Source organism: Ambystoma mexicanum, unplaced genomic scaffold (genome assembly GCF_040938575.1).
Source record: "Ambystoma mexicanum isolate Mex_15411 unplaced genomic scaffold, UKY_AmexF1_1 Mex_scaf45, whole genome shotgun sequence".
Classification (NCBI taxonomy): Eukaryota; Metazoa; Chordata; class Amphibia; order Caudata; family Ambystomatidae; genus Ambystoma; species Ambystoma mexicanum.
In genome coordinates this window covers 1134391-1147818 of record NW_027182461.1, presented here as the reverse complement: position 1 = coordinate 1147818, position 13428 = coordinate 1134391, and the positions used below count along the sequence as shown (strand labels likewise).

The 13428-nt window shown below is 45.8% G+C and overlaps 1 protein-coding gene across 2 annotated transcripts in view; it reads right to left on the bottom strand.

The window, feature by feature from the left end:
- The window catches only part of SUPT16H (SPT16 homolog, facilitates chromatin remodeling subunit), a 979449-nt gene that overhangs the window by 618226 nt on the left and 347795 nt on the right, over window positions 1–13428 (bottom strand). For both annotated transcript variants that reach the window (XM_069642728.1, XM_069642729.1), the window contains exon 10: window positions 8193–8305. In XM_069642728.1, coding sequence (XP_069498829.1) covers window positions 8193–8305 — 113 coding nt within the window. The remainder of the gene's footprint in view (window positions 1–8192; window positions 8306–13428) is intronic.

Below are 13428 nucleotides of genomic sequence, written 5' to 3'. Positions count from 1 at the left end.
AATGCCATTTGAAATGTGGCTGGGCAACAGGAGATCTTTTCACACTGGCTGCCAAAGCATGGACCACCTTGCCGCAAACTCTTCAGCAGGAAGTCAACCCACGTCTCTTCCATAAACATTTGAAGACCTTCCTGTTTGCATACATTCTAGTACTGATGGCATTTACTGCCTCGTCTATGCTAAATGTTTTGTCTTTTAGTCTTTTAGTCTTTGAGTGCACCCTGATGACTATGGGCTTAGGCACAGTGTAAATAAATATGGTTGCAATGATAGCGGGGCTTCAAGCGATATCTTACTGGCCATCAGTGACCCAAAATAATAAAGGAAAAAAGCAAAACATTTAGGGGCCCTATTAAGTGGCCCTGAAATCCCAAAATATAGGAATTCCTGTTCTAGGAGCCATATGGCTACCACAGGACAGCGCATTAAAAGGGGTTGCATTGACGGTCACCAGGGGGCGCACAGATGGAGGACGCAAGTTAGAGCTCCTCCGTGTCCCGGACCCCACAAAATGGCAAAGGTGCCTCCATATGCCCCCAATCTGACAGCACCATAACGCCCAGCGGAACAAGCAACTAGCAGAGCACACAATCGAAAATCCGGACGAAATCGGTGGACAAATCTTGGAGACGCCGCCGAAACTGCAGCAAGCAATAGAAAGTAAAAGCAAAGTGCGGAGCATGGCCAGCCCGCTTCCACATAGGGACCGTTGCGACGTGGAGCGGAGGAGGTTGCTCATTGACAGAGCCGCTTAGGTGCAAGTGGTCTGGCGTCACCCAAGCCACGACGGCAACCCACCTCCTGTCGTGGTGGCAATTGCAGATCCGAAAGCTGCGGTACCCTGGAACAGCAGAGACCACTCCGCACAACGGAGGCCCCGGCAGCTTGACCAGCAGGCATAGACCACCGGCGCAAGAGGATAGGCACATACCCTTGGCGAACATTGAGGGCACAGCGGCGGCCGCACACACCGCGGGAGAGCAGAGGAACCAACCTGCCCAAGGAAGCAGTAAGCCCAGCAGGGGACCAGTACAGAGACTGAGTCACCCGCCCCTCACCCCCAGTCATGCGGGACGCCATAATCTCCCTTGAACCACACTGCAGCACCCTCACTGCCCCCCGCACCGCATAGCAGAATGGTCCCCAAATTACCCATAATAAGTGATCAGCTGGATAATACCAAAGAAGGAGTGATGGTGGAAAATGCAACCCATAAACTCTGCAACTCAGGCACAGAGAACACAAACACATTGCGCTGAAGTCGTCCACCGCGGTGTAAGGTCTGCCTGGAAAATCAGAAGATCCCTACCCGAGGTGCAACCAGATCTAACACGTCAGGCGCCATTAAGGCATACGTTGCAGAGAACAGGACGCCGGAGCAGGGCACACATGAGGAACAGCCACCCAGTAACCTCACCAGACAGCGGGTGGTGGGGCTGACGGACAAATCGCATCCTCCCCGCATCAGCAGACTGCCATAACCACTACATGGCAATGGAGGGACACAGTGCACGAAGGCACCCAAACCCACATCACTGCTTCACTAGCACAGAGCACCAAAAAGTGAGCAACACATGAGATTCTGAGAGGACAACTGAGCACCATAAAGAGCACGTGCACAGAACGAGGGGTGTGAGCCCTCTGTCGAGCGTGAGCCCGCCTTGCAGACCAGGCACGATTGCCTTAATGCAAAATGTAGAAGAGGCCTGTCAACAAGCGGGAGACCTGGACTACTCCTCCCGTGGGTACCTAAGGCGCACGAAGATTCAGGGTCCCGGAACCCAATCATATACCTTGGCAAATCCATGACAGCCTCCCTGCGTCGTGACACACCAAGGTACTCCGAGAAGCGGCACACTGGGGAATTGAGGTGCAACCAAGCTACAGATCAAAGACCCTTCACCCACTTTGAGTCACAAGGGTCTCGATGAGACAATGACCCTGCGGTGAGAAAGGAAGAACCCACTGGGCAAACAAGATAGCAGGGTGATCCCCAGCAAAGCACGAAGCAGGTGTCACGGGTGAGTGGCCCTGGATCTGGGGCGTGTGCCCGCCTGCCGCAAACATCCAGGACCAAATACAGCGCCCTGGCAGCGACCAGTTAAGTGACCCCTCGGACAAACATTACCCCCACAACAACTGTTGAGCTATCGCCAGCACCAAGAGAGCACATACGCACTGAATCCTGCAGCAATAACTCCTCCTTAACCACCCCCTGGCGACCTCCTAAGCAACACTTCCAAGAGCAAAGTATGGGAGGAAACCCCCAGAGGCCGAAATGCTGACAAACCAGTAAGGGCAGAAATACTGGCATATGGAACACAAACAAGCTAGTGGAAATTGCATATACTGGGAGAACAGATAACGTGACCTCAATGAAAAGATATCAAATGGCATCAGGAAGTCAGGACTCAACAGCCAACAAAGCAGGCGTCTCCTCTCTACAAGATGAAATCAGGAGCATGCGGGCAGACATAGGCAGCAAAGTAGACAAGATCAACATGGACAAAATGGAAGAAAGACTCCAGGAATTGGAACACAACCAATCCTCCCTCGACACCGTGGGAACATAAATAGACGTCCGACTGAGTGACCTAGAACGACGGGAAGCTGACATGACCCTAAAGATGGAAAATTTCGACAATTGAGGTGAGAAACAACCTCCATTTTTTTGGGAGACGGAAGGAGACCTCAAAAACGCGATTCACCATATTGTAAAATACCTCTTTGATGACGACTCAATTGATGTTACGACTTAAAGACTACATAGAGCAGGACCACCAGCTGGAGGCCCAAGATCTGTTTTAGTACACTTCAATAATTGCCCCAACAGGCTCAAAATCCTTGAGAAGGCAAAACAAAACGAGCAGTGATGCAAGGCACAACACGCATCACCATATTCCAAGATCTGTCATCCCTCGCCAAGTGAAGACTGCCTCCCACTGACCAAATGGCTGAGACAAGGGAAATCGTTACAGTTGAGGTTTCCCTTCTCAATCACATGCAAATTAGATGGACAGAAACAAAACCTTGTAACGGAAGCGGAAATCTCCACCACCATAGGGGAACTCCGAGGGGGTGAAGAACACAACCCAGATAGACAATCAGAAACTGGAAGAGCCACGGGATGGAGAGTTAAGGGACCAAAGAGAAGGATACCTGGATCGAGAAAGTTCATGAAACTCGATGCATCCTCACCCAACGCATCATGAGGATACGGCAAAATCGAAGACCCATTGAAGTAAGGAGACGCTCAAACAGGTGTACTCACAAGGGAGTCACTGGTGGCGAGTAGAGAAATGTCCCACGCACCAGATACATAAGTAGTCAAACGGCCCCTCAAGGGGACTATGGACTCAGAAGTAAACTGGGAAAGTTGTATAATGTTAAAAAATGTTAGAACTGTTATATTTAAGAGATATATACTTGATAAGGGACTACGGGGGCATCCAACATATCGGTGTAAAGTGCAGGGGTCTGGAACAAGGACCTTGCTGGTGGCCCGGACTCAACTAATGAAGATAACTGGGAGAGACCAGGCACCCCGACAGGAGTAGACTTTAAGGACAAATTCACAGACAACAAGGCTCGAGAAAGGATTTCTATCACAACCATGAACACTGTACTAAGGGGACTTCTTCGACAAGGACATGAGAGAATCGGAAGCTCCACAGATGGCCACATTCGCAGGGTCACAGATGCGGCAAACTTGGAATATGCACATTACACATCAAGGGCTTAAACTCACCCACAAAAAGATCGCTGGTGGCCAGAGAATTCAAGAGATCTGGAATTGACATCTTTTGCTGCAAGAGACCAGATACCAAAAAGGCAAAGAAAGACTACCTAGTGGCCCGATTGGAGGTACATATTGGAGCTCTGGGATCCTCAAGAGGGCTGGGGTGGGCATCTTGATAGGAAAGGGGATATGTATGAGGTCACGAAAACGTGGGAGGACACTGAAGGGAGAGCTTTACTGTTATAAGGCCAAATTCAGACTACAAAGATCACTCTTGCAACAGTCTACGCATCTAACCAAAGTCAGAAGAGACTCTTGCAAAGGATCACAGAAAATAATTGGGGAGGCACAGGGGCACCTTATACTTGGAGGAGACTTCACATGGATGAATTTAACACTCGATAGACAGACCAAGGACAAGGTAAACCATGAGCCTCTGGGCCAATGGGGAACAGAATTTAATACGGCCATGGAAACGTATGGATTAAAAGATAGTTGGAGGTACCTTCACCCGCAGTAAAGAGGTTTTACCTTCTACTCTACCCCGCACTGCACCCTAACGAGAATTGATAATCTATACATTTCAAGAGAACTGATAGCAGTATTAGAGGACTCTCACATTCACCCGATTTCGTGGTCAGACCATGGTGTCAACTGACATTCTGGGAAGATCTAAACCCCAGACACTCGAAATGGAGGTGTAATGACTCACTTTGGAAGGACCTGATTTTAAGGGATGAAATGGAAAACAAAATTAAACAATTCCTTATTAACACAGCAGAGATGAACAAGGGAACAGTATGGGACACAGCAAAGGCCACTTGGAGAGGCACTCATCAGGGAAGGGGCTTGAAAAGAAAGAAAAAAAATGAAAAGTGCACTCATAGAAAACTGGTTAAGAGGCAGAATAGAAGCAACTGAGACACACAAGTCCTATCCCGAAGACAAACACTTTATGGAAGCCAGAGACTTAAGAGGGGAACTGAAGTTACTTGAAGAGGGAAAGATATTCTGGAACTTGCAGTTCCTAAAACAAAAATTTATGAAAAAGGGGACAAGGCAGACGCCCTTCTGGCATCTCGGCTACATACACAACGAGCCGAGAGATGGGTCAAAGAAATGGAGGTCTCGGATAGTAATATCACGGAAGCAGCAGAGGAGATTCAAGAAGCATTTGCCTCCTTTTACGAAACCCTATACAGCAAGGCTGGGACAGCATGAGAAATACCTTAAATAATCTCACCTGCCCTCACTTTCGAAAGCAGAGGCAGAGATCCTTGAAGCTTCGATCACAGGAGACTAAACAGAGAAGGCCAACAGAAGCCTCAAACTGGGGAATGCACACAGCGAAGATGGTTTCACTCCAGGGTTCTTTAAAACATTCTCACCGATCCTAATCCCCTTCTTAACGACACGTCACTGATGTAAGAAGGGAAAGGCACCTGACTCATTCTCCCAAGCCCTCCTCACAGTGATACCCAAAGAGGGTAGACAACTCAAATGCTGTGGCTCCTACCACCCAATATCACTTAACATAGATGCAAAAATATACGCCAGGGTCATTGCAGCCAGATTGGAGAGTTACCTACCACAACTGGTGCACACTGACCAGGTAGGATTTGTATTAGGAGGCCAGGGGCAGAAACGAGGAAAACACGCCACCTGATAAACGAAGCTCAAGGGATGTGGGGTGACCTCACTTCTCTCGATAGACACGGAAAAGGCATTTGACAGAGTAGCATGGGAATTTCTAGACAGGGTCCTCCTAAAGATTGGTTTGGGCCCAAAACTCCTTTGGGGTATTAAGGCACTATATTTCTCTCCAAAGACCTGCATAGCGGTCAATGGGGATTATTCACGATGGTTCGACCTAGGAAGAGGGACCAGCCAAGGGTGTCCATTATCCTTACTGCTTTTTGTCCTCATTAGAACCACTTGCTAAAAGATTACGACAAGATCAGAGGGTGGAGGGCATCACGGTTGGAGGCAAGATGTACTAGTTGGGGCTTTATGTAGACATGTTCTTGCACGTGACAAACCCGCTAACAGATTCCGGCAGCAAGGGAGGTAATTGAAACATAGGGTCAACTGGCAGGGATAAAAATAAATCACGAAAAAAAAAAAGATCGGTCCTCCTCCCTATAGACAAAAACAAAAACTAAGATGTGGGGCGGTTCACACGCTAGGGTATCAACATCAGTCTGGGAATGTTACAATACCTGGGCATTAATGTCAGAGAACTCAAAAGTTATGAGGCAAATGTCAACCCCTGATAATAAAAAACAACCGCACACAATGGAATTGGCTAACGCTCTTGTGGATGGGACGACTCAAAACCATCAAAATGGTGATTTTACCGAAAATGCTATCTGTTCCAGATGCTTCCCAGAGTTACCCAATGATTATATTGTAAAAACCAAAGCCCCCCCCTATTGCGCTTTTTATGGCAGGGCAAGAAACCTAAAGTCCCCTTTGCACTACTACAGCTCAACAAAGATAGTGGAGGAGTGTGGCTTCCAGACATGTGCCTATATTATGAGGCCACCCAACTAAGGATCCTGATCCCCAAACCTTAGACAACAGAAAGATCTGCAATGGGTGGGTCTGGGCAACCAACATCTTCACCCAGAAACTGTAGAAGAATGACTATGGGTACCCAAACCAATTGTTTGGAAGAATAAGCAAACACCCCATTGTAGGGACCCTGTGGAGCATTTGGCGACAGAGCCGTGATGGAGGGTGTTACAACATGGCCATTCCCTTTAGGACACAAATGGGTACCAGGAATCAGACGCCTTCCCAGAACCGGAGAGGTTTCAAACATGGTTCGAAGCTGAACTCGAAAGGGCAGGACAGTTATGGAAAGGGGGGAACCTATATTACGATACAAGAACTCGAAAAAGCACTAGGACCACTTCCAGTTTTTCTATACTTACAACTGAAGGGAATCATGACCAGTCAAACCTGGAAAGATAAAATGCAGAGAGAGCACACTCCCTTCAAGAACATACTGGATACTGGTATAGGCTCCAGTGGTCCGATAGGTGCACTATACAGAGCCCTGGTAGAGACTAAGAATTCCCCCTCCAAGAAATTAAGGGAACAATGGGAAGTATACTTGGGGAGGGAGCTACCTCCACTCGCTTGGCTTAAGATATGCAGGAGAACCTCACAAACATCTATAGCATGCCAATACAAACTCAACGGTATTAGGCTCCTCTACAGATGGCAATACGACCCAGTCAGACTCGCTAAGATGTACCAAGGAGCGAGTCCCTTTTGTTGGCGTGAATGTGGGAGGAAAGCCAATTATTGGGACATGTGGTGGGATTGCACAACGGTACAGTCATATTGGGACTAGGTCCTCATTAATTATAGACTTAGACGGGGAAACAAGGGACAAAGCACTGATGCCAATATTGTTTGGGCTAGATGAACAAGATGACGAGCTTGTGAGACTACCAAAGATGGCTCATGGTTTGCTTCTAGCTGCAAGGAAAAGTCTAGCAACATTCTGGAAAATAAACTCTCCCAAAAAAAATCTGAGTGGATTGTGGCACGGAACTTATATCGAATGGACCGATAACAGCTGCCATCCACAGGGATCAGAGCTCAGTTGAAATGGCATGGGCGGACTTCTGCTCAAAATATGATCACTGGATTAAAACAAACATCCTAATGACAAGAAATACGATTAAGCCTGAAGAGCCCTCATGAGAAGACCTACATGATGAATTAAATGTAACTAATCAATGTGTTGCCGAGGTGCCCTTAACAACGATAATATCTTTTTACAAAAAATGTGATAATTGAGCCAGCGGTGAAAGTGTTAGGGAGAATTTTCAGTTAGTGCTAAATTCCTCCCACCTCCGAGACAGCTCTTTTGCTGAACATTGGGGCTTTGTAATTTTAATTATATGTGTTTTCTGTCTGTTTCTCTTTTGGTTGTGGAGCCTGAAACTCCATAGGCATCATCTTTTACATTTTGTGTCACAGCACCTTCAGTGAAGTGACACAGGGAAGTTTTAAAATTTCCCAAAGGTTTAAATATCATTCCTTGGATAAACTACTGTTTCCATGAGCAGTGTAGTGAAATTGACTACTTACATTTGTAACTTTCTAGACCCAGCACACACCATCTTACAATAGGGGGCTGGAGGGGTTACTTAGTATCCCCTTTGTCCAACTTGTCATGTAAACATTTTAGGTTACCCTTTCCTCGATGAATGGTTGGTGGTAGTGGTTTACTTGTAACTACCGTGGTGTGCATTTGCTGCGGGCTGTGTTGGCATCAAATTGTTAGTATCGTTAATTGACAAATCCCTTTTCATACACCGAGTGTACACATTAAACATAACCTCTGATTTATGGAAATTATCACAGGTGCACTTCATTAACTCACAAGTGAACATGCATTGCGCGAGCAAAAAAAATAAAAAATAAATGATCACACCTCGTTGACCAGAACAGTATCTCCGATGAATAGCGAGTAGGTCTTCTCTTCGGGTTTTTTTCCCTCCTTATTCGGCAGATCAGACAGCCCCAGGTTAATGCTGAAAACCATCCCTGAGGTACAACAAGAGCAAAGTTATTGTTAAACAGATTTTGGTTATTATCTCTAAAGAGGGCTTTTCAGGACGTAATCTTGTGACTGGTTCTGAGTGACAAGCTAAAGGTACAACCAGTTTTAGACTAAAGTCTTTAACCAAACTGCCAATGGTATTGTGACCGGAAGGTGAGGCTTACACACAAGGAAGAAGAGGTAGACCTGGTGTAAAGTAATTTTTTAACACAGTCCAGCAGTAAAAATAGGCAAATTTAAATAAAAGTACAGCACTGTTAGGTAACACCAAATAGGTCACCGACCACTATAGAATGCAGAACAGTTAATCATATAAGTATGCACCTTAAATATCTAAAGTGCAGCGAAATTGTACAGGCCTTAAAATTGCTGGCACATTTTAACCAATAAACTAGGAGAAGCCCATCCCTACCATGAGCAGAGTTTAGTCCGATACAGGTAGGTGAATGTATGTAATCTATGTGGTCTTGAATAGCAGCCTTCTGCCACTATTGGTGGCACTGCGGCACGTGGCTTTGCAAGAAAGGGACAGAGGGTGTCATTAGTGGGAGGGGCAGTTTCAAAACCTGCAGTGTTGACGGGCACAGGTCATAAGTACCTAGTTCCTGTGTGCTAGTTTGCTTTCTATGGCTTTGGCAGAGAAACTCAGGAGTGTCGCCCATCAGGAAGAGCTCAAGATCTTACACTACAGCACACCTTGGTTCTGGTTAGCTGCTGACATGGTAGATTGTTTAAGAGCTAAAGATTACATCTTTGTTATAGCGGTTGGTGTTGATGTGTTAAAGGCTACCATGTGGAGTCTGTCTGTAGTGTAAGGTGGTAGTAAATATTTAGGGAAGTCAGTGGTAATGTGTTAGGCAAAGTTTGTATGCAGTACCCTTTGGGACCACTACAAACAACTTTGACTCCAGGTATAAGAAACCCAACCTTTGGTATAAGCTTGTACAACAATATTGGTAGAATGTTGAGCAGACAGGCTTATCTCATGAGGGGTCAATGTGAATTGTAGTGGAGCTACAGATATTCACAGTTACAAGTATTCAGATAAACTCTTACACTCAAGGTTTCTTGCATAAACAATTAATTTATAAGCCTTCTTCTGAAGGGAGCAAAATAGTAACACACATACAACATGCATTACTCACCGTAATTGCATTTCTTTTTTTATGGGGTGTCTTTTGACAACTTTATTTAATGATTTATCAAAAGAAATACATATTCCAAAACAACAATGATAACAAGAAAACGACAAATAAAACGAAAAAAGCATTATACAAGTTGATAGACATAGTACAGAATAAATAAGAAAAACCTATCAATTATCTCTACTAATCGCAACAAACCTAATTTGAAATAACTAGCCAAAAATCAGAGTAAAACTTGAAAAAAAACACAAACCACACAACACAAGACAAACAATAAAAAGAACACAATAGTAAATTAACCACTCTGAAACAAAAACCATCGCCCATCAGCACTTAATTCACACAGAGTTCATTAAAAGCCTCCCACTGTTCCTTATAAAATTCTTCTTTATGTAAAGCATAATACTTAATCCTCTCAAATCTTGAGAGCAACTGCACCTGCGATAACCATTCATCAATACTTGGTTTCTTTCTCGTCTTCCAGAGGGTAAAATTTGACGAGTCGCCACCAAAAACACCTTATTAGCCCAACACAGAGTCACATAGCTAAAGTGACGAGTGCCCACTGGTGATTTCAAAAGAACTGATGGTGTCCTTGGAAAAGAGATGTTCCCGACCAAATCAACTATCCAAAACCTCACTCCAAAAACCTTTAACCCCCGAACAATTCCATAACATGTGAAGCAAAGTGCCTTCCTCCGTAGAACAACTCCAACACATACTATCTCCTCCCTTAAGCCAAATCTGTGCATTTTAACTGGAGTCCAAAACAGACGCCCCAAAATCCTCTGTTGAATATATAGTAAATTTAGATCAATTTTCATCCTAACTGGAACCTTCCATAGAACCTCCCAATCCTGCATAGAAATATCTCCACCCAGTTCAGCACACCACATAAATCGAAGAGCATTCCATGAAGATCTAAATTGCTCTTCTACCGGGAACAACCTCAAATAACTAGACACTGCACAAGGCGCAACTACAATAAAACTACACCTTTCTGGTCTTTGTAACAAAGGGTCAGTAAGCATTAATACTCTCTCAGAAATCAAATCTCTCAACAATCTACATCTCCCCATTTCCCCATTATGTAGCATAAACATCCGCTTCAGAGACTCAAAAGATATCATACCATCATCATCCCATATGTCTCTAATAAGTAATATACCCTTGTTCATCCAACTCCTCCAGCATAGCATCTTATTATTGATCTGCAACCCCGGATTCTGCCAAATGGAGGTCTCCCCCCATAGAAATGAAGTCCCTGCCCTCCACTTACAATCAATGATGTGACTGCATCTTTGGAAGCATGGACAGCCTGCAATGTACTGACCGAGTAAGGTAACTTTCCAAGAGAGTACAGTGATTCAATTCGGAAGGGTCTCATCTTAAACTCTTCTATCTGAGCCCAAACTGGAATGTCCGATTCATTCAACGAGAAATAGGATACACATTTTTTAATCAAAAAACTTTTGTAGTAATTTTCAGTGTTAGGATAACCAAAACCCCCCTCATGTACACTCCTAACCATTAAATACCTGGGTATTTCTCATTATTTTATCTGCTTAGAATCACAAGCTATGTATAGACTAGCGAGCATGTCCCCGGAGTTGGAGGTGGGTTAGGAGAAGGAATAGTAGTGAAAGGATGTCTTAGTACTGCTTGTCCCACCTGAGAATCAGATGTAGAATCAGTGTCTAGGCAATAGTGTTTTGTAAAGGTGTGTACAAACTCCAGGTTGCCGCTTTGCAAATGGACTCGAGGGGAACATTTCCAATGAATGCTATGGAAGCCACAGTGCCCAGAGTAGAGTGCGCTCTAGGCTTGAAGGGCAGTTCTCTTAGCAAGAGTGTAAACATAGTGTGATGCATTTGACAATCCACCTTGAGATAGCTGATTTAGAGACAGGATCCCCTTCTCTACCAGCTGCCACTGAAATGAAAAACTGGTGTATCTTCTTCAGTGGTTTCTTTCTTTCTTTCCAGGTAAAACATGACTGCCCTGCGCACATCTAGTGTGTGTGTAGGCTTTTTTCGGCAATGCTAGTGCGATTCTGGAAGAAAGTGGGTAGATTGATTGGTTCACATGGAACTTTGAGATGAATTTAGGCGCAAATCTGGGATGAGTGCACAGAACCACCTTATCCATGTGGACTGTAACAAAAGGGTCTAGAACTGAAAGGGCCTGTAGTTCGCTACCCCTTCTAATAGAAGTGATAGCCACTAGGAAGGCTGTCTTGTAAGTAAGGTCTTTTAGACTTGCTTTATGCATTGGCTCAAAGGGAGGAATTCTTTTATCCCCTTCCATAAAAGACTTAACAGGTATTTTCCACCACAACACTTTCTGTTGTGACATAGTGTAGGCTGATAGAGCAGTTAGATTAACCTTCAAGGAATTAAAAACCAAACCAGTCTAAAATGATAGGTAAAACACAATGTGGGTAGGCAAGCAATCAATGGGATTGACGCCCTTGGTCTTTCACCAGATGACAAAGCGTTTCCACTTACTAGAATAGCAATAACGAGTGTTAGGTTTGCTAGCCTCCCCAAGTATGTCCATGCATCTTTGATGGAGTTGAATGTGTCCAAACTCTGACCTCAGGAGCCAGGCCGCTAAGTTCAGAGTTTGTGGCATGGGTGTAGCGTCCCCCCTCTGTCCTGAGACATGTTGTACAGGCAGGGTAGTTTCACAGAGGGCGGGGGGAGGGACATTTCCAACAGATGAGCGAACCAGGGTTAGCGGGCCCACATGGGGGCCACCAAGATCATGGTAACTGGTGCCTGGTCAATCTTGTGCACTATCTTGTTGAGTAGGGGAGTCGAGGGAAAATCGTAGACAAATTTCCCTGACCATGTTATCCAGAGTCCGTTCCCCTTGGAGCAGTTCTGGGGGTACATGGAGGCGTAGTATTGGCATTGGGCATGCTCCTGAGTTGCAAACAGGTCGATCTCTGGGAAGCCCCATTCTGCGAAGACATTGGAGACTGTCTTTGTGCAGACGCCATTCGTATTCTACGGGCAGTGGGAAATCTCTGCTGAGCACGTCCGCAAGAAGATGGAGTTCTCCTGGAACTTGTTGTGCCGCTAGGAACATCTTGTGTCTGAGAGCCCACATCCAAATCCAGCTTGGATAGCCCTGGAGAGTGTGCTCCCTTGTTTATATAATAAATTGCTGTGGTGCTGTGTCAAGACCAAGACTGTCTTCCCCGTAGCTGTGCCTGAAAGGCCTGTAGTGCTTTGAATACCGCTAGCAGCTCTAACAGATTTATATGGTGGGACTCTACTCGTCGGGACCACACTCCATGCGCTGTCTGCTGAAGCAGGTGAGGCCCGACCCCGCGAGAGATGCGGCTGTCGCGAGAGTGGCTTCTACGGTAGGAGTGGTGAAGGTGTTTCCCTTCCAGAGGGTTTTCCCTCGACCACCACCGCAGAGAGAACGAGGGTTGGCGAGACAACTACCAGATCTTCCCATTGTCCGCTGGTCTGACACCACTGGCTGTTGAGCCACTCTTGCATGGGACGCATGCGCAGCCGCGCGTGGTGAACTAAATAAATGCATGTCACCATCATACTTAGCAAGCGCATGGCCTTGCGTACCGTCACTTCCCGACTGGCTACATATTGAGGGATCTGAGAAAGCATGTTCTGAACCCTCTCGGAGGGGTAGACGACGCCGTTCTTTGTCCAAATCAGAGCCCCTAGAAATTGCTCGACTTGGCTGGGATCTAGGCTGGATTTCTTCTCGTTGATGGAGAATCCCAGACTGAACAGGAGGTCTATTGTCTTCTGTGTATTCACTAAGCATGTTTTGTAAGAGTCCCCAGTTTTGAGCCAGTCGTCGAGATAAGGGTAAAAAGGGACAGATAGTCTGCGCCGGTGTGCTGCGGCTACTGCCAGGACCTTGGTAAACCGTGCTGAGGCAATGCCGAAGGGGAGTACCTTGAATTGACAGGTATTATCATG